Source organism: Melopsittacus undulatus, chromosome 6 (genome assembly GCF_012275295.1).
Source record: "Melopsittacus undulatus isolate bMelUnd1 chromosome 6, bMelUnd1.mat.Z, whole genome shotgun sequence".
NCBI lineage: Eukaryota > Metazoa > Chordata > Aves > Psittaciformes > Psittaculidae > Melopsittacus > Melopsittacus undulatus.
Genome location: NC_047532.1, coordinates 68,846,797 through 68,873,778, shown reverse-complemented (window position 1 = coordinate 68,873,778; position 26,982 = coordinate 68,846,797). Strand labels below are relative to the sequence as shown.

Genomic DNA, 26,982 nt, shown 5'->3' with positions numbered 1-26,982 from the left:
GATGAGACATTGGGAAGAAATTCTTCCCTGTGAGGGTGCTGAGGCACTGGCACAGGGTGCCCAGAGAAGCTGTGGCTGCCCCATCCCTGGCAGTGTTCAAGGCCAGGTTGGAACAGGGGCTTGGAGCAACCTGCTCTAGTGGAAGGTGTCCCTGCCCATGGCAGGGGTTGGAACTGGATGAGCTTTAAGATCCCTTCCAGCCCAAACCAGCCTGGGGTTCTATGATAACTAAGCAGTGCTCCCCAGATAGAGCAGAGCAGTGCTCCCTGCCTGTGCCTGGATACGCTGCGGAGCTCCCGGCGCACCGAAGGCAAAACCCGACTCGGAGGCGCAGGGGGAGCGGGAGCCGGCACCCTCGGAAGCCACCGCAGGCAGCAGCCGGGGCCGCACCGGGGCTCCCCCGCGAGCCTCCCGCCGCCTGCTCCGGTCTCGGCGGCTGCTCCTGCACCGCCGGCAGCCCGGGTCACGTGCGCGGTCCGTAATCCCGGCGAGGGGGTGTCGTTACCGGGAAGGGGGGCGGCGGGAGGAGGGGCTGCCGCCCATGAGGGCTGAAGCCGGGTGCGCGGCCGGCTGCGGGAGCCGCTGCGGCCATGGCCTGGCCCTGCATCAGCCGCGTGTGCTGCCTGGCCCGCTTCTGGAGCCAGCTGGACAAGTCCGACCTCTCGGTGCCGCTCACCATCCACAACTACTCGGACATCGAGGAGCAGGAGGACGGCCCCCACCACCAGCGCGGCGGAGCCCCTCCGCGCGGCAGCACTCGCCCGCCCGCCCCGACCCCCCGCCCGCGGGACCCCACCGCCGCCACCGGCAAGCCGGGCGGGCGCAGGAAGAGCCGCGCGTCCGCCGCCGGGGAGCCCTTCGCAGCGGAGACCCAGTACCGGCGGGACTTCCGAGCGTGGCCCCTGCCGCGGCGGGAGGACGCCTGCCCCTGGGTCAGCGCCAGCAGCGGCGGGAGGGACGGGGCCGCCCCCCAGCCCGCCCCGGGCCGCGCCGCCTGCGCCCTGCCCGGCAGCGGCGGCCCCGAGCAGCTCCGGCCGCGGCCGCAGGCGGACGGCGGACACACCACCTCCTACAGGTAAGCGGGGCCCGCTCCCCGCCCCGAACCAGGGATGCTCCTCCGCAGCGCAGAGAAGGGGGGCTGTGAGCAAGGGAACGGGGGAGGACAGGGACTGCCGCCTCAGCCTGTGCCAAAGACGCGTTTGCTTTCGGAGGTGCGGTCCCGCAAAGCGTCGCTTGGTCCTCGGGTGCCTTTGCAGCAGAGACTGCTCGGCTGGGCCGCCCTGCGCTCCCTCCCCCCTGCCGCGGATAAGGGGTAAAAGCCGGGTAGGATCCATGATGCCATCCCCAGCCAGCAGCTCTGCACCTAACGGCTACTGGGAGACACGGAGCTGGGGATGGCTGGAGCTGCACAGGACACGGCTGCACTCAGCAGTCACACTCCCCGAACCTGCTAGGGCTATTATCTTCTTCTCTATAGAACTCCTGTAATGCCATGTTCAAGGCAACCCAAATGATTGCCTCAAAGATTAGTCAGATGCAGACACAAGGGATATATCCTCCCAGACATGCCATCTAATGGGTGATGGGAAAAAACACCATAAACCACCTTTCCCAAAGAGTCTGTAAAATTATTACGTGACTTTTACATTATCAATGCCTTCCTTTCCCAGTGATCAGGACAACCAATTACAAATGCTTATTTTCTGGAACAAGTAGTCAGGCAGGATGCACATAAATCCAACCCTTGTTCTCACTGACATCCACCATGGCAGGAGAGGGGATTTCAGTCCCTACAAAGGCTGCTGTTGAATATGGTACCAGTTTCACATTGTTACCACACACTTCCTCAGAATGATATTTGGCAGGCTTTAATATACCTATGAGGTACACCGAGAGTAACTATTTTTACTCCAGTAGAATCCCAAGTATTTAGATACTTGTTATCTATTACACACCTAGGAGACATTTTTCTTTTTAAGTGCAATTCATTATGTTATTTATCACAGCACTTTTAAGACAAACACACTGGGGCCCTGCAAAGATTACAGGCCAGCAGAGGAAAGTGCATTGCTTATCCCACTCCTCCTCATACAGACAGCTGCCCTGGTACTAGCGCAGCTGCCATATGGATTCTGGAAGGATAACTGCAGTGCTTGAATTTATGCACTGTTCTATCATTTTCCACTTCTCAGAGGACAGTCACAGGGTGATGATTGGTTTTGAGGAAAAGCACTTTCAAATTTCAAAGCAGCACAATAATTAACTTTAGAGAAATCTTCCTAGAACAAGACCAGCAAGGGGCATCTTTCAGAAACACATCCATCTCCACGCTGTTGTTGACGCCTCCTCTGGTTCTCCAGCCTGACCCCAAAGGAAGGGTATATTAGCCTACATTAGAACTTTCTTTTCTACAGCCATTCTAACGCTCAAAGAGTCACTTCTCACACCTTTCTTCCATCTGACTTGTCTGCTCTTACACAGGGCTCTCAACTACTTTCATGGAAGAGCAAGAAGTTTACAGATCACACAACAAAGTGCTGTCTGGAGTGAGGCAATAACATGCAAATCAAACCAAACTTTACAACATGCAATACTTCAAGGTAGCTTCAGGAGGAGCAGGGCAGGGTGAGGATGGAGGCACAAGGCTGGGCAAAGTTCTCACATAAAACCTTTAAGCTGTTTGGAGGCTGTGCAGCACAACTAATACAGGTAGGAATACACAAGTCAAACCACTTTTATCTTATTCCAGTAATTCCCACAGTTTCTTTGAATGATCACTCAGTACAACATTGCAAATATAAGAACCCCCCAGACCACTGAGCACGCAGGAGTCACAACAAGCAGCAGGAAAAAAGCCCACAATAACTTCACAATCTGCAAAAATCTATTTTGATTTAGATTTGTTGCCTTGTTCTGCAAGCTGAGCACTTAACCACATTTCCACTAATGTCACTATACTTCAGTTCTCTTTTCCTCTTACCTTAGTATTTCCAAAGGTAGCATTACAGTCCACAGACATTAATCTTTCCTCAAGGGTTGCTGTTCTCCAGCTTGCTCTCTGGCAAAGGCCTGTGGACTATGCTATGCCTTGGTAACCACACACAACTCCACTATCCTCTAGTAGCAGGGATCTGCCCTGTCTCTTCCTGTAGGGTGCATGCACCCAGAGGCAAGGAGGCAAATGGGAAAGGAAAAAATACAGGTCACCTTTGGAAGAGGCAGAGCAGCGGGGTGCTGTTAAAGGCAGGAGCTGGAGGGTGCTGGGCCCTGAGCAGAACATTGGTGAACCATGTAATGCCTTTAGAGTGTGCTCTGAGGAAGCAAAGATGTTCTTCATTTTGAAAGACAAATCCTATATAAATGGTGGAAAAACAGCTTAGCTGCCTGACCTCCATACTATGGGATCTATGGGACTGCTCCTGCTTCCAGTCCCTGGATTTGGGCTGGAGTTCTGCAGGATCTGAATGAAGTCAAACCCCAACTGGGCTACAGGGAGGGAGCTCAGGCACACAGGCTGAGGCAGATCTATATAAGCTGCACTTGAAAGGCTAGAATGGGATGTGCTCCAACTGTGAAAAGAACCCGGGGACTGCAGAGAGTTGAGGTGGATTATTTCTTGCTGAGGCTGGAGGAGGTGGAAGGAAATGCTGAGCACTCACTGCTGCACCTTCCCAAAGGTTTGTCCTTTGGGGTCATGGAAGTGCCTTCTCCCTTTCAGCAGAAAGTTGCAGGTGCTGTGTATTTCTGGCTTTGCACACAATTAGTCATAGCACTAGGTCTTGACTGCATTTCCAGACATGCTGGAAGCAGGTGAGTGCTTTACTTACCTCCCTTCTGCAGTGGATGTGAGAAGCTTTTGGCAGGTATCTTCAGCTGGCTCTGTTCTCTGGATAGCATCATCTCACTTTACTAGAAGGCAATGTGGACCCAGGCACAACCTCTCTGCCAGGGCTGGTATTGCTGGGAGGAGAACCCTGTGCAAGGCTCAGCTGTACTTTAAGTCACTTCAGACTTCAGTTTCCCCTTCAGTAACATGCCAGCTTTAGGAAAGCACTTCAGATGTGCTTTCACATCTACACAGAGCTGTGAGCAATTGTTCTGCCTCTTCTTCCCCCACCCATCACCTTTACTTGTATTAGCGCTCGGGGAATGAGGGAATGGCTGTTTCTGTACACATGCACAGCTCCAGCCCCAAGCAGAGCTTCATCACTGCAGCTGGTGTTTCCACACCACAGGTGTTTTGAGCAGGAGTGAGAGTCATAACACCTGACTTGTTTGCAGGTGGGAGGCACAGCTGTAAAGCAGACCAGACTTGAGATCAGCAGGGTTTCCTGTGCACCATGGGGGAGCAAGTTTTGCTCTGATGAAAAGAAAATGTTTGAAGAGCTGAGGTCATTAAGGAGATGTAGCATTGATGATGATTTTGGGAATAGCAGGGTGAAGATCCCTCAGCAAACTGAATTTCCACCTTCTTGTGTGAGTACTCAACACTTGAGGTTCATTGCACTTGTGCCTATGGAGCAGACATCTCTCACACCAGGGCTGATACCATAGATTGGAGAGGAAGACACTTTTCCCATAACTATGGATGCAATCACAGAGCATGTTACCTGGCTGTCCATACTAGCCACCCCCCTTCAGACAGTGTGCAGAAATGCAACATGAACTGTGGTGACTGCTTCATGTTGAAAAGCACCTTATTTCAGCTGTGCAGAAGAATACAGAGAAAATACCTGCACTTGTGTTCAGCAGTGTGTGGGATCGTTGCACATACCTGAGCTGGCAGGATTAACAGTATTGTCTATGAGGAGCTCCATCCTTGATCCAACAAGATACTTAAATGCATGCTTATCCTTAATAATAGGAGTAAAGCTTTTATAATCAAGGCTTACAGTTATCTTTACATTCTTAAGTATCTTGCTGCTTGGGGAAATTAATACTGAAGCCCCTGATTTTTACACTATTTAAGAAGTAAGCTTGCTTGGTGCAGGCATTGGGATGGATCCAAAGGGACCCACTGTGCACTCCATAGACTGGCTGGGGGAAGGGAGGGCTTGAAGGGGGACAGAGCCATTGGAGGAGAGAGGAAGAGAGGTGGAAATAGTGGCTCAAGAGAGGATATCTGATATGCCAAGTACACTGCAGATCTGAAATGTGAAAGATTCAAAGCTGCTGCATAAAGGTTGGAAGAATTTCTTCCACTCAAAGTACACCCAAACTTACATTAAAGGGGAAAGAATGGGAAGTCAGCTAATGACAAAAGACAAGCTCCTAAGACCTGCGCACAGCCCCTCATTCACACAGCTGCCTGTCCTATCACACCACTGTAAGTACTCCTTCCTCAGGGATGTCTGTGAGGAGGGCAAGCTCCTAAAACTCACCCTAAGGCAACATTTTGAGGCTTACAGATTTTTCCTGACCTTTCAGTCCAGTCTTTTGCTGTTGCTTCCTTCCTGTGAGTTATGAGAAGCTCGAAATACTGCATTACCTTGCTGCTGGCAAGAGCTGAGACAGAAAGCAGCCAAGTGTCTTCTGCTTTCCTCCTCTCTAATTCCTGTGTGCTTGTCTCTCTACCCTTATAGGTTTTTCCTTCCATCAGCTTTTCCTTTCCCCCATTTCTGTCCTTGTGCTGTGCTCTTTGGCCAGACAGGAGAATGGGCACAACCTGCTCTTGTGTCCAAGACCTGGAAGGGGCTCCAGCACATGTCAGATCTATCTCAGAGGAAAAGCAGTTCAATGGGTCCATTATCCAGGAGGGCTCATGCCAGAGATCAATCATCTCTGTTTTGCCCAGCCCTTCCCTGCAGCTCAGAGTCCTGGATTCACCCAGGTAAAATGGTGACTACAAGAAAGAAATGCTGCTGTTGTGGGTCTAAGCCATGGCTGTATCTGCCCTCACACTTCTGTTTCTATGGGTGAAGGCAGAACCTTTCCTCTGTTGTTTGTAGGTGCCTTGAAAATAGTCTTGGCTACCCTGGCTGAGAGGGGAACAGTTTGACTTCCAGCCAAAATGAGGGTCCTGTGATCCAAAAGGGCTGTGTTTGGGGGTCTGCCAAATCAGCAAATGATCTGTACAAAGCAGCCAGACAGAGCTGGCTGCAGAGACAGGCAGCACAGTCATTCATGGAAAGCCGGGTATGCACTCCATTGCAGCGTAATGCAGCAGGGAGAGCAGCCAGCACAAGGATGAATGGTTAGAAATCAATGGCACCAGCATCCTTGAGGCTAGCTGGCTTTATGTGGAGCAGCAGGCTCCAGTTCCTGGAAACTGCTGGGATGTAATTGATGGCTTTGTACCATTTTGCTGGTGTTTTGCCCAGTAGCTGTGTGTCCTATCTCTGGCTGCACAGCACTGTAAAGCTCAGATTGTAACTCTGCATTCACATGTGGCTGGGATTCCCTGCTGAAAGGTTGCTTTCTTGGGGCACTGCTTGGCCAAAATTGTCTTTCTGCAAAGGTGCTTCCTTATCCTCCTCAGGTGCTAAAGCAGCAGGAACCTCATCATCAGCACCCCAAGAGCTGCATAGGCTGAGCAGCAAGATGTAGAGAAGGCAGGAAGTGAAGGCTCAGAACAGCAAGAGTAAACTACTCAGAGACAAGATCTGCAGTGCACATAGACAGGCCTGACAGGGGCTTGGGTTTGCTTTCTGACAGCAGGAAGCTCTTCCAAAGAGGAATATTTGTTACCAACTGAGTGGATTTAAGAACTCACTTCCACCTTCACTCAAGCTGACAAACTGCTGTCAGACCCAGCTGCAGGGTCCTGCCCATTTCCTTGTGCCTGCACACAAACTCATCCATCCTGATAGGAGGCCAGGGCCAGTAGCTTACTCAGTCAAAAAACAGTTACTTAACTGTTTGGAATTAATTTTGGTAGCATTCTGGCTTCTCATTGGCTAAAATATAGCCCAGAGTTGTACCCTGTGCCTAGAAATCAACCAAGAAAAGGGACAGCGCTTTAAGGCTGAATCTATGATTAGAAACCAAGCATAAACCAGGCAGTAGGTATTTTGGTAATATACTAAAAGGATTCATAGAATCATAGAATTGATTCATAGAATCATAGATTGAGACCAGGCTACACATTATCAAGTAATACCCCACACCTAAACACCTTAAATAAGATTTTAAAAAGAGGAACTTGCAGCTACTATCAAAATAGTAAACAGCATGCTTGGGAAAGTCATAATCATAGTATTATAGAATGGTTTGGGTTGTAAGGCACCATAAAGCTCATCCAGTTCCAACCCACTGCCACAGGCAGGGACACCTTTCATTAGACCAGGTTGCTCCAACCTGGCCTTGAGCACTGCCAGGGAATGAGGCAGCCACAGCTTCCCTGGCAACCTGTGCCAGGGCCTCACCACCCTCACAGGGAAGAATTTCTTCCTAGTATCTAATATAAATCTACCCTTTTTAGCTTAAAGCCATTCCCTCTTGTCCTGTCACTGCATGTCCTTATCAAAAGTCCCTCTCCAGATTTCTTACTGGCCCCTTTAGGTACTGGAAGGCTGTTATAAGGTCTCCCTGGTGTCTTCTGTTCTCCAGGCTGAACAACATGAAAATCAGAAAGACTATGATCAAAGCTAAGCTCAGCACATTAAAACACTGCCTATTTCCCTAGCCAGGTCATGGCTCAGGACTCAGTCTTACCCCTTGATCCTGTGTATAAGCAGCTAGTAAAGGCCATTAGCCTTTGCAGCTACTCTGAGCAGATGTACCTTGTGAATATGTTGTGTTTTGTTGCTTCTTCTGTCTTAATCTCATTTCAGGCAAGAGTATCGCCCATGGACTGGAGTAAAACCATCCAAGCCTATAAAGACAAAGCAAGGCTTCATTATCCCAGAAGACCATTTTGTTAAAGAGACAAGCTACAAGGCAGACTTTAAGGTAACTGACATTTGTTAAAATCCCACAGTTGATACGAGTAAAGCCCAAAGTGCACATTAGGAACTCCTCATTTTTTACCAGTAGGGTGCACGTAGAATAAAACCATGCCCTCACTGACCAGTCTTTCATCACAGCCCCTTAGGTAATGTGGCCATCCCTTCCTTGGGATTTTCTTGAGTTTCTCCAACTCTCTATATACCAGCTTATTTTCTTGGTGAAATACATTGAAGCACTACTAAAAATCCTACAGGAAAACGTCTCTTTGTACTCAACATTTTCTTTGGCAGGGCTCCCCACATTCCCCATCCCCATGAAGAAGAAAAATGTGCCCCAGCAAGGCTCTGGTTTAGCTGCTTATTGCAGCAGACCACCAAAGAGAATGGCACTTCACAACCAACCCTAAAAGCTATTCACTGGCAACACTGAGAGACTGGGAAAGCAGAAAGAGGCTGGGGCTGAATTCCCTGGCCACAGCGTGCCATGGGGTTAGAGGTAATAGCAGCTGCCCTAGGGCCACATGTAAGAAAGTAAACCTTAGCCTTGGAAAAGAGGAAGTGTTTGATCAGCAGACAGCCAAGTGTCCCCTCCACAGAGGATTGCTGGCACACTGCTGTTACATGGCACACAAGGCACAGGATGGGTAAGCTTCACTAAAAGTGGGACAGTAACCTCAGGCAAAACAGAATCTGCAAACCTCACTGAAATTGCTTCCTTTCTCTGAAGTCTGGGGTGATTACTGAGGTTCAGCAATGAGAACAGAGGTTATTTAAGCCTTAACCTTTATATTTTTACCCCAAAAGGGCAAAATACAGTGTCTTCCTATTTGGCAGATAGGATACAAAGGAGTGGGGTCTAGATGAGCCCCTCAGAGTCACTATCCCAGTTCTCAAAGAAGGGAAATCCCAGACACAAACACATGCCACTGAGGACACAGCACTCCAGAGTGTCCAGATGTCCCATCTCCAGGAGCCCCAGTGCACCACCACAGCCTCTCCTGCAGACAGTATGGGAAAGGGGTAGTGTGGAATAAAGACAGTGCCAAGGAGCCACCAGTTCAAAGAGAAGTTGGACTCTCTCTGGTTCACACTTGGCCATTTAGATTTTCCCTCTTGCGTGAAACCTGTGGTTTTGCTCCCATGGAGGAATCAGGGTTATGCTGTGTCCCGACTGCCTGCTTTGCTACTGAGCTGTGCACAGGCTGTTTGCCACACTCCTCTTGTTCCTTAGTGTGTCAGCTGCATCCCCAGAGGAATGGAAAAAATCGGAACAATGAAACAACCACCAGATCGATAGCTTTCCCTGTACTCTCTTTGCCTGTGGTCTTGCTCTGTTTTCTCTGCTCAGATGGTGCCATCAGAACGCTCAGCACCCAGCAAAACTTTCCATTCTTTCATGTTTTACAGCCAGATTCACCCAGAATCCTGGGCTGGAATCACAACTATGGCCAGTCCTATTTCAAATCCTTTAAGCATTAGGGGAGACACAAGAATCAGGTGTCCCTCATGCCTCAGTACAACCACAACAGCCACATACTGCATGAAATTCTGACTCCACAGACATCAGAAAGTGCAGCCTCTGTTATCTCTACCTTTCCCTCCAGGCCTGAGGAGTTAACATCCTTATCAAAGCCCTTGGAGTTTCACAGCCTGGCTCGGCCAGTAACTGCTTTTTATCCTTCAGGTACTCCAGGTCTATCTTGCAGAGGCTGGTTCAAGGCCCACCCAGCCATGGTTGTCCCCATCAAACCACACACCTCAAGGTGCAAGGGCTGGGTTACAACAAAGCCCCACAATAAGCATTGTACACCAAAGCCAGTCCCATCGAGTGTACAAAGGCTGCAGAAAGGCTCAGTACACTCAGAGTGTACCAAGGAAAAGCTGAGAGAGTTGGGGTTGTTCAGCCTGGAGGAGAGAAGATTCTGGGGAGATCTCATTCCAGCCTTTCAGTACTTAAAAGGGGTCTATAAGAAAGATGAGGAGACACTTTTTAGCAGGGCCTGTTGCAACAGGACAAGGGGTGATGGTTTTAAACTAAGAGGGGAGATTCAGGCTGGACGTGAGGAAGAAATGCTTTACAGTGAGGGTGGTAAAATCCTGGCAGAGGTTGCCCAGAGAGGTGGTGGATGCACCATCCCTGGAGACATGAAAGGCCAGGCTGGATGTGGCTCTGACCAACCTGGTCTAGTTGAAGATGTCCCTGCTCATTGCAGGGGGTTGGAACTGGATGCGCTTTGAAGGTCCCTTCCAACCCAAACTCTTCTACGGTTCTAGGATTCTATGATTGATGCCCAGACAAGAACTACTGGTTGCATGTTACAGGGGAGAGCAGATTGTCACAACACCCCAGACCCCTCAGACTCCCTAGGCAGTCCGGTTGCACCCTGTGTCACACTAACATTTCTCTCCCCCCTCACCCCACTAGATCCCAGAGGTGAAGACGAGGTTCTCCCCCAACCCTTCTGCTGTTTTCCAGGCGCCATCACGGATCCTCAACGTGTGAACCCGGACCCTCCTCACACCCAGGCAGCTCAGACACGGAGTTAGATGTATCTATGCAATTTTCATGAGGAGCGTTAAGATCAAAGAGCCGGTGTTACCAACAGCAGCCCCAGTGATTAATGGCATGCACACAAACTTTCTGTTAACACAACAAACCACAAAGCGCTTGGTTCAGAGCTGGCAAACCATGCTGTGAGGAGTGACCTAGTTTTACGCGGGAGCAGGTTCATTACTCTGCCAGCTGGCCTCACATTAGGAGATTGACTTCAGGCACCAAGTATAGCAGGCAACATCCCTGTGCTCAAATACACAGGGTGGGAGGGGAAAGCAGTCACAAATGGGATGGATAATTAAAACCAAAAAGAGTTTAATTTAGCAGCATCCTCTAAGTAAACAAGTGAAAGACAGGGAGCATCTGGCTGACTTCTGAGCTTCTTGAGGGGTTTTGGAAACAGGACCTGAAATGGCTGCACCAGAAAACAGCACCAAAAGGGCTGGTGTGAACTTCCAGGGTTGTTCTCCAAAATGCATCTGGCATATGCAGTGTCTTGGGGCTTCAAGGCTGGAAAGCTGGATGTTTCCAGGGCTGGTGGGTTCACACAGGAGCAAGAGGGGACCAAACTTCAGGGGACAGCCCTGAGAGCAATGCGCCAGCCTGGTTTGGAGAGGATTACATGGACTGTCAGGCACCTGCCAGGCTCCAGAGGAGCTGAGATACATATGTAATTTGTATAGCTGTTAGGGGGAGTGTAAATACTGTATATGGATTTTACCTGAACCAATTTGTGATCCTTTAATGAAAAGGACATGCTTATACTTTTAATAAATGTTAAGTCTTTGCATATGCAAGGTGGGAAATATTGCCTTGAAATTCCTAAATTATTGCCTGTGTATTGGTAATGCTAATGCTAGGAACAACCAGAAATGAATGTTACTTAGAAACTCTTCTTAACATAGAATGTCAGACATCCTTGATTTTGAAGACAGGCCATTAAGTGTCATTGTTCTAAAGCTGACTTTTTTTACACTGGTCTGCACTGAACTTTTGCTGAGGTCCATGTGTTATAAGAAACTATTATTTAGCCTTTGTTCATCAGGACTGTAGTGGGTTTACAGTTTCTGTCTCAATGACTTATGCAACCGGAATAGTATACTGCGCATTTCATGGTTTTCCTAATTTATTTTCTGGGGGGGGAAATTGAAAAACTTATAGTTCATCTATATATATAGTTTACAACACACAAATGTGTTGACTAGAATCAAAGGAAACTATCCTCAGCCTTGAACAGTGATCAGATACTCATTTATCTGTAACAAATACAAAGAAATCATAATCACAGAATCACAAAATGGTTTGGGTTGGAAGGGACCTTAAAGCTCTTCAGTTCCAACTCCCTGCCATGGGCAGAGACACCTTCCAATAACCCAGATTGCTGCAAGCCCTGTCCAACCTGGCCTTGGGATGGAACTTCCCACACTCATCCCCAAACCCAGAGGAACCTACAGTAACGCCAGTGCTTGCCAAAACAATTTTTCAGGAGACTCATTTTTTTTCAGGAAATCCATTGGAAACATTCAAACTGTACAAAGGTTTTGCATGTTAGATGTTTCTAAGAATTCAATCTGCTTGTTTAATCTCTTTGTAACATTTATTACAGTTTTGTTCAAACAATTTAAGTTTGTTTCAATTCTGGACTTTAATAACAGCAAAAAGAGGATAAATTGTCTATTCAGTCTTACTTCTTAATTCATTGTATTTCTTAAAAGAAAAAGAAATCAATGCAGTTGTAAACAAACTGGTAATACAATAAGCTTGTATTTTATCAAAATGACTGGATTTAATAAATTAAAATGTATTTTGGCTATTGGTTCTTTCCCCAAACATTTTTTTTTGCTGTAAAATGTAACCCTTGGGTATTGAACCTTGCAGATCCCTGCATTTCTCTTAGGTAGCAGCATGTGCAGGACAGCAGGGCACACAAGACACCAATTAAGGTGTGAGGAGATGCCTGACTGCAGTCACAGCCATCAGCAATATATTCCTTACTCCTCAAGCTTATCTGCAGGCACAGACTCTGCACCAAGAAAGGTTCCCAAGGTACATTTCGAGCTGTGGTCCAATTGCTGATTTGAAAGCACTCGTGTCTTCCAAAGGAAAGCTGTTGCTCTGCAGAATTCATAATCACTTGTGGGATTTTCCCTGAACATTTTCAAAGGGAAAGCAAACTCTTCAGCAAGCAGTCCATCAACATGAAGGGGAAAAGGGGATGAACCAATGATATCAATTTCCTGCAATCACTACTGAACACACAGGGGCTAAATCTGCTCTGACACAGGTGCAATGCTCTCAAGATCCCCTTTCAGCGATGCCCACAGTGTGCCCTGTCAACACAAAGGGAGAAGCAACTTGCATTTCATAGAATCACAGAATGGTCTGGGTTGGAAGGGACCTTCAAGCTCATCCAGTTCCAACCCCCTGCCATGGGCAGGGACACCTTCCACTAGAGCAGGTTGCTCCAAGCCCCATCCAACCCAGCCTTGAACGCTGTCAGGGATGATGCAGCCACAGCTTCTCTGGGCACCCAGTGCCTCAGCACCTTCACAGGGAAGAAATTTCACCTTGGTTTCAGTCTGCCATGTCACACAAATCATGGGGAAATGGTGCTAGCTTTGAACCTTAAGAGAGACGATCGCTTTACAGTTGTTCCCAAGAATGTGTTAGTGAGCAAAAGGTACTGAAGGTACAACAAGCTTCCCTAGACAGTGTGATACCTGCTGTTTTAACTAGGCCTCAGAACACTTCCAGGACAAAGCCAAAGGCTCACATACTGGCTCTAACTACAGGAGGGATGAAGGGAGGGAAGGTCAATCAGGTATTACCATTACAAGGGACAGAGTGATGCAACTGGCTACTGCAGTCTGCAACACAGCTGATTTTGCACCTGTCTTGGCCAAACTGAAAGGTATCACACCAAGTTCCTCTGAAGGGGCAAATCTACACAGGTTTTGCAGACTCCAAGGAGTCAGAACACTAGGACTGCTTTCAATGCTGCTCTCTCACTAGCATTTCTTCCCAGTTGCTCTGGGTTCACACCCAACTCCATCAAGGCTTTGCAACTGTGAATCACACTACAAACAAGGGTGTTATTTGACACAAAAAGAAACATCCCTTACAGCGGAGGTTTTAAACTTGGAACATTAGAATTTACTATCTTTAGGGGCACACTGAACCTGCTTGTTTCGTTCCAACTTGCTGACACAGGCTTGTTGGGATGCTGACAGTGAGTTTTGTGCCTCCTGCATGCACTATGCCTGAGAGCTGTGAACACCTGCACTTCCACATGCTGTTTTGTCTGTGATGGTAACTGGTAGATGTCCCCATTTTTATCCTGACCCACAAGCCTTATTTTCTACACCTGCTCTGCTGAAGGGGAGCAAGAGCAGCAGGGTGGGTGTCCAGCAGCCAGCCAATGTCAACCCACCATGCTTTTCAATCTTCCACACCAACCTATTACTTGCTGTGGTGGAGGAGTTAAGCTTGTTGAGCTCTGTGCTTCCCTTCCCCCAGCCGCCAAACCCAAGAGCTTTTTATAGGAACCAGAAAAGGGAAAAAAACTACCTTTTCCTTCAGCTCAATTCCACAACTGCCCATTTTAATCCACAACTAGGACATTCAGAATATACAAAGCACACAAAAATCTGTGGATTTGAAGAAATTCAAGAGAAAGCTGACAGTGAAGACAACCTTAGCACAGCTAATAAAAGAATTTATTGTAAACATATGTATCTTACACAATTATACAGTATAATACAGATAACATGAAGGATTTAAACACTCAGCATTACAAACAGGGGCAATATTCGTAAAGAGATTTTTAACTTGCATCAAGACTCTTTAGAAAGCCAGAGAAATATATTGTAACATCTCAACACACTGGACCATCTGTAGCATTCCACACATACACCTGAGCGGGTGCATGAAATTCCACAACCTCTAAACTCATCTCCAAGCAATTCCAACAGGAACTTCAAGGACAAATTTTTCTCCCACCCTTTTTCAAAATTCAAAGAACTTGTTGCAAATGTTTCCTGTGTCTGAAGGACTACACAGATGTGTTATTTTCTAGCTGCTTTTAACAGTTCATTTTTCTTCAGCAAACTTTATATATTAATATAGCATCCCCTAGGAGAATAACCTGTGGTTGCTCAGAAACGTAGCAACAGATCTGCACTGCAAGAACCCCATTAAGAACAAGGGGTATTTACTTGCCTGCTTCAGGGCCAGGCTCAGGACGCACTCTGCAACTCCATTCCTCACAGTAAAGCAGGACACAGGCAAAGGAAGCCACGATTTGCAAACAGATGCTGGAAGACAATCTCCTGCATCCTCAAGAGCTGCTCTGGGCATATCAAAATCCACAGGAGACTGGGGCTGGAAATGCATGTGCCATTGCACAAGATCGTAGCATGACTGAGTCAGCCCAAAGGGCTGTTCCCACACAACCTGCAGGCTGCAATAGTGATAGGTATCATGAAAATGCCCTTCTCTCTTGTGAAGGTTGTGTACAGGGGTGCCCAACAGCACTATGGATTTGGAGTTCACTACAGCCTACAAGCAAAGTGTGGGGCCCGCAGCTCCACAGCTACCTGGATTCCTCCCGACTCCCAACACTGAGCTCAACTATAGTCACCACTGCTCCAATCCTTCACACTGACCTCAGCTGAAAAACCAGTGTCAGGGTACTTTACTTGTGCAGGTAATCCTGCATTCAGCTCACCCAACTAAGCCAGGATTATCTTCTGAATCCAGAGCGTATGAAGTGCCCTGTATAGGGGGCATTTAAGTCCTCCTCTGAATGCTGTTTGAATTTCATCCACTGGTCCCATCTCCTACATTCACAGGTCAGGTTCTGCCACTCATATATTCAAGTGAACTGTAACTCTGTTAATTTTAATGAACTAACAGGGGCCCTCCTGCAGACCCTAGTTTTACTTATGGTGCTGAAGACAGACAGTATCTCATCTGAGGCACATGGTACTTTCTTCAGTTTAAGAACTGCATCAAATCTATGCTACTGTCCTTGGAAGCCTGAAACCACCCTCTCCCACAGTTCCTGCACACTGGACATTACGATCTGTACTACATGTTATCATCACCTGTCTTCTAGCTCAAAAAAAAGCACCAAAAAATAGCATTTTGAAGACTTCTGTTCCTGTCCCAGATGAGGAAAGATAACTGTGGTTTAATGGTTATAAAAGGCTTTGTATTGTCAAAGCACGGCACCAACAAGAGTGAGGCCTCAGTACACACCTTTGAGGTAGTATCCTGCTCCCCATGCTCAGAGATGGGGAAACTGAGGCACGGAGTGATTATATCAAAGGCCATGCAACAGATCACAGACCCAGCTGAGATCAGTGCATTGGAGGTCCTGGCTGCTTGACCCATGCTCCACCACATGACAGCACTGCCTCACAAAACAAGCACCTGAAAGCATGACAGTCAAACAGTTATCCCACCAATTTCACAATGGCTTATTCACACTACTAACAAGCACCCATGGGGCAGGACAAAGGGGTGGTCAGAATGTTGTCAGTGAAGCCTTCTTCAGTGAAGTGTTCATAGCCAGGCTGCAGACCCATCTCCTACATCAGAGATGTTCCTAGACAGTTAAGTGTCAAGGTTAGTAGCAGAACTTTTTCCTGCAGTCAAGACAGAGGAGATCCCTACAAGCAGCAATCTCTGATCTTTTGATCCTATCAGGCCTCCCTGTGTTGAGAACTTCAGCCAAAGTGCTGCTGCTCCCCTAGCACTTCACAATCCAAGCTGATCATAAATCAGTGCTATCCAGACATTATGACCTTACAACACAGCTTGTCACCTGTCCCCCAGCACACTCCAAACCTTTAAGCAGCCTGGGGAGGCACTCGTTGGGTAAGCAAAGAGTTTCAGCCAGTCAAAAGCTACAAATACTTTCCCCACTCCTTTCCTATGCAGGACAAGTGGTCAGTCAAGTTTTACCAAGCCTGACTATGGTTCCTTCATGGTGATTGAGCATGTGCCAGTCTACCCTTCTGAGATGACTAAGAAAGGCAGCCCCTGGCACCTCTTCTAGAGAGGCAAGGAATTTGGTTATTCACTTTGCTGAAAAAGCTGACAATAAGCCTGCCCACCTTACTGATGTGTGCTTAGTCACATACATCATATGCCGGAGCAGGAATGCCAGAATTTGTTGCAGCCTCCTGCTCACCCACACCTAAACCCTACCTGACCAACTCCCCCACCTACTCAAGTAACCAGCTTTAAAAGCTGTCTTTGACTTTTCTCATATTCAGAGTGCCAAAGCAACTGTTCTGCCCACTGCATGGGAAGAACAACTCCTATGTAGACTGCATCAAAAAGTGTAATTTCTTTCCTAAGAAAAAAATGTTCAATCTCATCAAAACAGCTGTCTCAGAGGGACCAGGTCTGTGGAGTCTCTCACAGCTAGCAACTCGATGCAAACTGACGATGTTTGTTCAGCCACTGAACATACACTTACCAAGTAAACACTGACATTTAACAACTTGATTTGGAACAGAGCATCATTTTGTTGCATTAAGGTGCATCTTTAATTGGAGGTAACAATCTAGTAGCCCAATGTTATAAACGTATATAAGTGTCCTACAGAAATACTGGATTTGTCAAACCAAATTCAGTCATAAATCCACCTTTCCTGTAGCATCTCCTTTGCTCTATTTCATTGTTCCTCATTTAATATCTTCATGTGTTTGTTTGTGAGGAAGTCAAGAAAGGGAATATTACAGATGGCTTTGTGAATATTCATCACTGTGATCTCTCTTGGAGTCCTGCAGGGAATGCATCAGAGATGGTATTATAATACATAAAAAGACAGGTGTCCAGAAAAGAGCCAGTTAAGAAAACTACTAGGGAAAAACAAATGAAAGAAAAAGAAAGAAGACCCATTACATAAATCCAAACCAAACCAAAAGATTAAGTGTTACAGCAACAAGCATTAAAATGTACAGCACAAAAAAGCCACTCAAATGACTGAGGGAAACATCTTGGGCACCAGAACAGGAAAATCCAGTGCTTAAGTATTAATCCTTGAACTTCTGTAGCACAGACTGTGTATATTTTTCTCTATATAACATAAATACATATGTTTAATATATATTATATAAATATTTATATGTCGCATGAGTAAATATTTAATCTAAGCATTTTCTTATAGTGTTACTTCTTTTTTCTCTCAATTCCCAGCTATCTCAAATCATAGAATAGTTAGGGTTGGAAAGGACCTTAAGATCATCAAGTTCCAAACCCCCTGCCATGGACAGGGACATCTCACACTAAACTATGCCACCCAAGGCTTTGTCCAACCTGGCCATGAACACTGCCAGGGATGGAGCATTCACAACCTCCCTGGGCAACCCATTCCAGTGCCTCACCATCCTAACAGGAAAGAACTTCTTCCTTATATCTGGTCTAAGCTTCCCCTGTTTATGTTTTAACCTGTTACCCCTTGTCCTGTCACTACAGTCCCTAATGAATAGTCTCTCCCCAGCATCCCTTTAGGCCCCCTTCAGATACTGGAAGGCTGCTATGAGGTCTCCATTCAGCCTTCTCTTCTCCAAGCTAAACAGCCCCAACTTTCTCAGCCTGTCTTCATACAGGAGGTGCTCCAGTCCCCTGATCATCCTCGTGGCCCTCCTCTGGACTTGTTCCAACAGTTCCATGCCCTTTTTACGTTGAGGACACCAGAACTGCACACAATACTCCAGGTGAGTATTGCTGCTGAACAGAAGTCAAAATGTGGCCTAACATTACCATAAACATCACTCAGTATCTGAGCTAGAAAAGAGAAAATAAAGAATATTTTAGGTAGTTTTAAGTTCTGGTGGGCCATGGGTAACTTGTCTACATGGTAACATGAGATGGACAGGAGTGAGAAGGTCCTTCCAGCATGGCTCTGGTCATCCTTTGAGCATGGTAACAGCAGAGACTCCTGCTTCAGTTTTTAATGCTGCTTATGTTTCCATTCTTTGCCACTATGGAGCTATGAGATGACAAACCCCCTCACAACGCCTGGATCTTCTCACAGAATATAGTTCATAAATTCCCTCCCTCACATGGTCTGACCACGCAAAATCTGACTAAACTTCTCAAGCAACTCAGGCCTTAGTGCTGGCATAAGTGGCCCAAGAGGAAACAAGGTGCTGTACCTGTTGTGAGGTGCTGTCTGGTATGCCACAGCAAGTGCTTGCCGTAGGATATCACTCATAAGCTGTTCAGTGGCCTGTGACAAAAGACAACATTAGGAAACAGCACTACGAAACAAGGAAAGCAACATATTTGAGCATCAGTGCAAGAGCAGCTGAAATTCTGGGTCAACTCAATCCTGTATTCCACCAGCAGGGGAAGTTCCAGATACCCAAGTAAGTTTTATTAGCACAGTAATAATAGCCGAGTATATTTAACAAAAAGAAATAGACCTACAGAGGCACAGAGCTGACTGGAACTGCCCGGTCTGGTTTTCCTCCAGACCTGCAGAGCAGTATGCACACAGCAGGGTGGATCTGATGTTCCAGAGCCTGCACTTCGAAGAGCAGTTTAGGGCCCATCCCCTCACAGACCAGAGCTTGTTTTGTACATGGCAAATTCCAGATATTCTCCTGGGAGCTGGTATATCCTTGTTAGCACATACCACTCCCTGTGGTCACCAGCTTATGTCAAGACACTTTCACAAACACCTCCCAGCCTGGACAAGCAGCAGATGGCAGCCGTATGCCCTACACACTTGGCTTAATCAAGGTTCACTCAAAAGCTAATTAAGATTCTTGGCTTTCTGTGCCTGTATCAAGACTACAGCAGAGGTTTCTGGGACGTTCTGTCGGGAAAGCTGGCACAACTCTACAATCATAATGGTGCAATCTGATGGTATCAATCTGTCTACAAATGGATGTATCCGAGTTCCACTATGGTAAGTAACAGAGAGCCCAGCAGATGTGTGCATATGAGTACGTGTGCAACCTGCAATCAACCAGCTTTTGTAAAACCCTTCTTCTGATACAACAGCAGCCTGTATAAACAACCCCAGAAATTGTCTTTGGCTTCAAATACAGCAGAGCACTGCTAAAAACAATCTGTGCTAGCCCCCATCTCCATGATGTTCAAAGCTTTGGTAAGAACCAATCTCTGTTTTTCCAAAAGTGATTAAGATAGAAAAGTGGTTTCTCAAATGAGGCAGAATTGCTACTGTCTGCAGGAGTTCATCAATCTCCTGCTACAGACAACCCAGGCAAAAAAGAAGCAAACAGTATTCAGGAAAAAAATAGCTAAACTTGTATAGAACAATCAAGCCTTATAGAACTCTGGCAGATTCCCCACCCCTCCTTTGCCCCCCAGTTTGGAAAGGTAGAAAGTCCCCCTTCCTTTGTTCTAAGTTACAGAATGAGTCAGTATCTTACTGGTAGGGAGAATCTGCAAATCTCTATTCTGTGTCCAAGCCAACAAATCAGGTAGAAAGCTGGAAACACACACAGAAGCATGCAACTCTCTCTGGCCAGCTATACATCTTCTGATACATGCACAAAGAGAATTATCAGACTCTGCATCCCCTGATTTCATAAATGTATATTAGTAAGTACACTTTGTATTGTTTTAATCCTACATTGCTGGGTTAACACACTTACAGAAATGTTCTTATTGTTATTTCTTACCTTTAAAATCATATCTTCTATTACTGATGCATAAACATTCTTTTGTACCTCAGCAGGCTGAAAAGAAATCCCTATCTATAAAACGGGAGAGAGGAAAAAAAAGCAGTATGTCAAATATCACAAAACTCATGTTGTACTGTGTTTAGATTAGATGAGAATGTTACTAGATTAGATGAGAATGAGATTAACTAAAAAAGTCTATTATAAATGGTAGTTAAATAAGCAAGCAAACAGTTCAGGACTTTCAAGCACTGTAAACCCAGGCTTCATTTTTAAAGAGCCTGCAGAAATGCCTTTAAAACACAAAAGAAACAAAAACAGGTTTTAACTTTTGTTTCAGAAAGTCCACACAAAAACCAGGCTGCATTGGGCACCTCTGAATTGAGAATGGAAACTCAATACTGTACATATATTCAGCCCATCTGTTCATCATCTTCCCTGCACCCATGGCAACTGAAAACACTTTAAACAGTACTCCTGGCACTAAAGATCCACATTGAAAGAGTGTTTCATCCCCTAGTCTCACTCTCATAATGCGTGTGTTCTTGTCACCTATGATTCTAATAGACCAGATACAAAGCAGAACCAAAATGTTGTCCCTTAATGTTAGCATTTCACGTGGAGAGGGAGACCTTTTTTTTCCCTCAGAACAGCCGCAAACTCCTTCTGCTCCTCCTGCCTCCTTCCCACAAGCTGAGCCAGTCTCCTCCCTGTCCTTACTGCTGCTGTGAAAGAAGACCCCCCCTCTCCCTTTCTTTTACTCTAATTTGAAAAGCAGAAGAAATCCAAGAAGTAGAGAAGTTTGCTGTGGTCTAAGCTGTACTGTGAGTCCTTTTTCAGGAGCTGCTATTAAACAGCACTGGTCCAAGGAACAAGTCCCAGTCTTTCACATGGTGAGACAGAAGAATGAGGTATCAGTCCTCCTCCTTCCCTCATTTCCCTCTGCTTCTAGCCTGACAGGATGACTTTTCTGATACTAAGCCCTGTAATACATGTACTCTAAAAAGACCTGGCTGGCAAGCTTCACTTCCTCCTCCCAGCAGTGGCCAGCTTAGTGTCATGAATCAGAAGGTCCAGTATTTCCAGGGCATTTACAAAGATTTCCATAAAGCATCCAGAGGCCCATATAGATGAAGGAAAGGCAACTAAATAAATCTAAGACTACAACTAGTTTAACAACAGCTCTTACTAGATTTATGATTCACTTCTTACCTTCTCCGCAGCATCCCTCACAAACTCTGATGCAGGCAAGGAACCCAAGTAGAACTTCATCTCCTCTTGTTTCTCCTCCTGTTCTTTCTTAATGTTTATTTTTAAAGGCTCACTGAAGTTGAGAACATCTACTTCCTCTTCATGTTCTGGTTCTCGTTTCAGAAACTGCTGTAGTTCCTCTAGTTTTCGGCACAGCTCCTCACCACTGCTGTACGATGAAGGGCATTCTGAAATAGAAGCAATCAATTAAACACATGATAGGTGTTTATAAACAGATGCACTCTCAAAATATAGCAAGAAATTAATGTAATTGGAAGTTATTTTTGTAGTTCCTACCAAACATAAGGATAAGCAGAAATGCAAACAATCACTGACTGACAGATCTGCAGTGGAATTAAGAAAGAGTAACCTCTTCTCTGCATGCTCAACATGAGCTACTAAAACCTACAGTGGAAAACTATGCAATAAGCAAATTCTTTTTTTCAAAGACAAACACAAACCTAGTTGGGTAGATAAAAATATTAAAAGGTGGATGTAGGCTTTCTTTCCACCTTTAGCGATTGTACTGCACGGCCAGACTTTGCAAAGAACAAGCAAATACGTACACTTCTGAGAAATACCTTAAATCATAAAATCACAGAATGGTTTGGATTGGAAAGGACCTTAAGATCATACAGTTCCAACCCCCTGCCACGGGCAGGGATGCCTCACTCTAGACCATGTCACCCAAATTCCTGCATGATCAGAACAGAAAAACATTCAGCTTTGGGAAAGGTATTATCTGAAGGTGAAACAAGGGAACTTAACTGTGAAGAATAGATTACATATGTATGTTTAATACACACTAAAATGGACTGTGGAAATTCCTGAGCTATGCCTAGAGGAATAATGTAGCAGCTGTAATAATAAAATGTGACGCTTCACCATTTTCAAGAAGGGGAAAATGGATGACCCAGGGAATTACAGACCAGTCAGTCTCACCTCTGTGCCTGGCAAAATCTGGGAGCAGATTCTCCTGGAAGGCATGCTAGGGCACATGAAAAACAACAAGGTGCTTGGTGACAGCCAGCATGGCTTCACTAGGGGGAAATCCTGCCTGACCAATTTGGTGGCCTTCTATGATGGGGCTACAGAAATGGTGGACAGGGGTGGAGCAGTTGATGTCATCTACCTGGACTTGTGCAAAGCGTTTGACACTGTCCCACACAACATCCTTGTCTCTAAATTGGAGAGACATCAGTTTGATAGGTGGACCACTCAGTGGATAAAGAACTGGCTGGATGGGTGCATGCAAAGAGTTGTGGTCAACGGTTCAATGTCTGGCTGGAGACCAGTAATGAGTGGTGTCCCTCAGGGATCGATGTTGGGACCGGTCTTGCTCAACATCTTTGTCGGTGACATGGACAATGGAATTGAGTGTGCCCTCAGCAAGTTTGCTGATGACACCAAGCTGTGTGGTTCTGTTGATACGCTGGAAGGAAGGAATGCCATCCAGAGGGACCTCGACATGCTTGGCTGATGCCAACCTCATGAAGTTTAACCATGACAAGTGCAAGGTCCTACACCTGGGTCTTAGCAATCCCAGGCACAGCTACAGGTTGGGCAGAGAAGAGATTCAGAGCAGTCCTGCAGAGAAGGACTTGGGGGTGTTGGTCGATGAGAAAATGAACATGAGCCGGCTTCAGTGTGGGCTTGCAGCCCAGAAAGCCAACTGTATCCTGGGCTGCATCAAAAGGAGCGTGACCAGCAAGTCGAAGGAGGTGATCCTGCCCCTCTACTCTGCTCTTGTGAGACCTCACCTGGAGTATTGTGTGCAGTTCTGTTATGTTGGTGTCCTCAACATAAAAAGGACATGGAACTGTCAGAACAAGTCCAGAGGAGGGCCACAAGGATGATCAGGGGACTGGAGCACCTCTCGTATGAAGACAGGCTGAGAAAGTTGGGGCTGTTCAGCCTGCACAAGAGAAGGCTGCGTGGAGACCTCATAGCAGCCTTCCAGTATCTGAAGGGGGCCTACAAAGTTGCTGGTGAGGGACTATTCATTAGGGACTGTAGTGATAGGACAAGGGGTATTGGGTTGAAACTTAAACAGCAGAGGTTTAGACTGGATATAAGGAAGAAATTCTTTACTGTTAGGGTGGTGAGGTACTAAAATGGGTTGCCCAGGGAGGTTGTGAATGCTCCATCCCTGGCAGTGTTCATGGCCAGGTTGGACAAAGCCTTGGGTGGCATAGTTTAGTGTGAGATGTCCCTGTCCATGGCAGGGGGTTTGGAACTTGATGATCTTAAGGTCCTTTCCAACCCTAACTATTCTATGATTCACACAGGCCAGTTCTCCTCACCTTTGGAAGTAAATTAACCCCCACTGAGCTCCACACCACCGCTGCCAGTTTTGTTGGTTATTTTCCCTTTCCTTTTTTGCACCTGAACTTACTCACACTGTTTGCATGTTATATCTTAAGTGAGGCTATGCTTACCCAAGGACAGAAATGTAATTACTTCTATGCTTAGTTTGTGTACCCACTTAGAAATTACTACACTGTGGGACAAGAATCATCTCTCTCAAGGTTTATCTATGCTTGGCCTCCATGGGCCCCAAGGCTCAATAAAACCCAAAAGAGGCTGCAGAGAACACCAGGACTGAGGGACAACCTCAATTGTAGGCTTGCCCTTATAATCTCCAACTTTTGTCATTCCAGAGTGAGCTAAGTTAAAAGCAAAGAATGAATCCCCAAATCCCCTTCTCTTGGAGAAGCAACAAGTGTGAGCACGCGGAGCCTTGAGCCATTTAATAAACAGCATCTTTGGTAGCAAGGAGCTTTCTGTCCCTCCCTACTCACCTGGCTCACTGTCTATCTGTGTCAGCACGTCTTCAATTGAGTCCTCATCGTTTTGCAACGTCTCAGGGTCAGGTGGAGTGTAGCCATGGCATCGACACCAGTGCACCACGTGCTTTGTTTTCAGGGGTGTAATGTTGTGAAACCTGGGGTGCTTCTCTATGATTTCTTGTAGGATCTTTTTCACTGTCATTGCCCGTTGCCACTGTGACAAAGCAAAAGGAAAGGTTAGCACACTGGCTAAAATGCTTAAGGCTAGACTATTTCCCTGAACCAGGTTGCAAGAAATAATCCAGGTTGCAAGAAAAACAAAAGGAACATGATTTTCTCAGAAGTCAGAAGGGCAAGGAAAAACAAATGTGGAAGATGGTCTAAATCCTGATATTAGGCAGCTGTAGGCAGGTCATTTAAACTTTGCTTTGTCACGCAAAGAAAACCTCAAGAAAGAGACACACGCATTTACAGAGGCCCAGGCACATCTTGCCTTGAAATGCCACATCTCCAAAGTAACACATATGATGGTATACTGCAAGAAATCCACTAGGCTTCTCCAAATTTTGGTTAAACTCTTTAATCATTTAAGTTGGCAACAGCAGAGAGTCTCATTAGTTTCAACATATTTCCCCTGAAACTCCACAGCAAGATGACAAAATCAGGAAGAAATAGAGGGAAACATAACCACAATGCAAAGAGCTCTAGATGAACTGAAATATTCATCTTGGGTGAACTGAAAACCTATTTCAGCACCTGTAATACTTACGTCAGACCCCTCAGTTCTCTTCCTGAAGGAAGCAGACACAATCATATGATAAGATAGACAAAGTATGTTGGGTGAAATTCCAATGACTGTAATACACCACAGAGGAGCGATGAGGATAAAGTGCTATTAGGACAGTTTGCAAAAATTCAGATTTTTAAAAACGCTTCAAAAACATCTTGCTTTGATTCAACTGAAAAATTACCTTCAGAGACCCTTCTGCTTGAGAAAGTCTCTGCACAATAAACTGGATCACTATCTACACACAAGTCAGTGCATCCTGCAGTAAGAAATGCTTCCATTTATGATGTGACAGACCATTTCAGAAAACAAATCAGCCAAGAACAATGAAGGTTCCGTAATTCAGAAATCCTTCTTGTGTCCATAATGGCTGCTTATGAAACACAGGAGAAGAGGATTACCTCAGCTGCCCTCCTCTTCCCAATATTCCAGCTGTAATACTGTTCCACGGAACTGGCACAAAAAGAGCTTGCATCTTCACCTAGAAAACACAAAGTCAAAACCGGTATTACATTTTGAGTAAGTGAAGGAAGTTGAATTCATCTTACATTTTAAGTTAAGATGAATTCTGGTTTTAATGTTACTTAGTGGAGAGAAAGAGAGCAATGCATTTCATGCTCACAGGATCAAGGACTGTAACTCTCTACACTTTCACAAATGCTATGCTCTCTCTGAGCACAGCACAGGTATGTGCAGCAGACTCCCTGGTTTTTGATTCAAAATCAGCATCCCTATTGGCCACATACACAACTATCTGCAGCTATAGGTTGTTTTAAGCCTCTTTTTCCCCCAGAAAATCTGTTATTACATAGACCTGTAAGTCTGTCTTACTGGTCAAAGAGAAAGAAAAAACACATCCATTAAGGACAAACCAGGGAAAAAAAAACAACCTTCCTGCAGCCATTAAGTGAGGAAATAAAATCTATTTCTACCAAAACCAGATGAAAGTTAATAACTGCTGGCAACATACTTGGCTTTACTGGAAGAATCTAATTCTAAGCATCTTTAGAATAACCCCTGCAGTAAGCTCTCTAGGAGAATGGCTGCATTTCATTTCAACTCTTAACAATTTTTGAGTCTATAGAGTATGCAAAGCTTTCTGTTGATACACCAAAAATAGAAAATAAAGCCTGTTCATTTACTGCTTACTTTTTTCAGCAATTAAGGGAACCTTCTTCACTATTGCTGTTAAAAGCTGCTGGACGTTCTCCAAATATTCTATGCTGCAAGGGATAAAAAGAATCACAATGAACAATATCATTGGAAGCAATGAATCAGATGCAAAAGGCTTCAAGATCACTGCATGGTAGGAAGTCCCTAGCCCCAAGGCACTATAGCAATAGCAGTGTGAGGATAAACTGTTATGCCCCAATCCAGAAGGTATTTCAAACAGCCCTTCCCCTTGCCAAACTGTCCACATCTGAAGCTGCATCTTGGAAGAAAACCCTACATCACCTCACAAGCTGCAACACTACTTTGAGGGATAAGACACAGCTATTGGCGCAGGCTGGTCTTGTAAGAAAATGGGATACTGCAGTTTGGGTAAATTTTAGTTAGCCTGACATACTGTAATTAACTGGCAAGAGCTGCATTTTCCATTAGTTATTTCATAACTAAGACAATCTCCAGTGTGTAGTGACTTCAGATTTATCCCTGTCTCCTACACACACTCTCCATTAGGGTAATGTCTGCAAGGGTACGTCAGGATAACCAAACTTTTCAAAACATGGAGACAGGAAAGTCAGCCACTGGAGGAATCAAGAGCAGAAGAAACAGCCTACACATTACAAGAGATATGCAGAGGTAATGTTGCAAACTGAGTTCTGGTTAAAACACACTAACTAGTACTTGCAAGAGCATCACAAACAAGGCACCCGATTTCATAGCATCCAGTGAAAAAATACTCCATTTAATTCCAATTCTACTCCATTTATTTGCAACTCTGAACCAAGGCAGCCCTCATACTCAGTAATCACAGAAGTAAGAAGACTAGAGAGGCAAGCAGAGAGACAATTCTACTTATTTCAGATGCCCCTTTTCTGACCTG

At 45.7% G+C, this 26,982-nt stretch overlaps 2 protein-coding genes across 6 annotated transcripts in view; one reads left to right on the top strand and one right to left on the bottom strand.

Moving 5' to 3' along the window:
• The first annotated feature begins 590 nt into the window (after positions 1-590).
• Positions 591-11,234, top strand: MAP6D1 (MAP6 domain containing 1). The gene is made up of 3 exons (XM_034064130.1): positions 591-1,075; positions 7,773-7,890; positions 10,312-11,234. The coding sequence occupies exons 1-3, from the start codon at positions 591-593 to the stop codon at positions 10,387-10,389; spliced, it is 681 nt and encodes a 226-aa protein (XP_033920021.1). The 3' UTR covers positions 10,390-11,234.
• Positions 11,235-14,138: 2,904 nt separating this feature from the next.
• The window catches only part of YEATS2 (YEATS domain containing 2), a 49,707-nt gene continuing 36,863 nt past the window's right edge, over positions 14,139-26,982 (bottom strand). For 4 of the 5 annotated variants that reach the window (XM_034063699.1, XM_034063702.1, XM_034063700.1 and 1 more), the window contains 7 exons: positions 26,085-26,158; positions 25,337-25,416; positions 24,161-24,362; positions 21,321-21,547; positions 20,109-20,183; positions 18,612-18,685; positions 14,139-17,234 (listed from right to left, as the gene is read on the bottom strand). In XM_034063699.1, coding sequence (XP_033919590.1) covers positions 17,126-17,234; positions 18,612-18,685; positions 20,109-20,183; positions 21,321-21,547; positions 24,161-24,362; positions 25,337-25,416; positions 26,085-26,158 — 841 coding nt within the window. In that variant the 3' untranslated portion in view covers positions 14,139-17,125. Of the gene's footprint in view, positions 17,235-18,611; positions 18,686-20,108; positions 20,184-21,320; positions 21,548-24,160; positions 24,363-25,336; positions 25,417-26,084; positions 26,159-26,982 lie in introns of those variants that run through there. The other variant, XR_004549677.1, reaches the window with a different exon arrangement.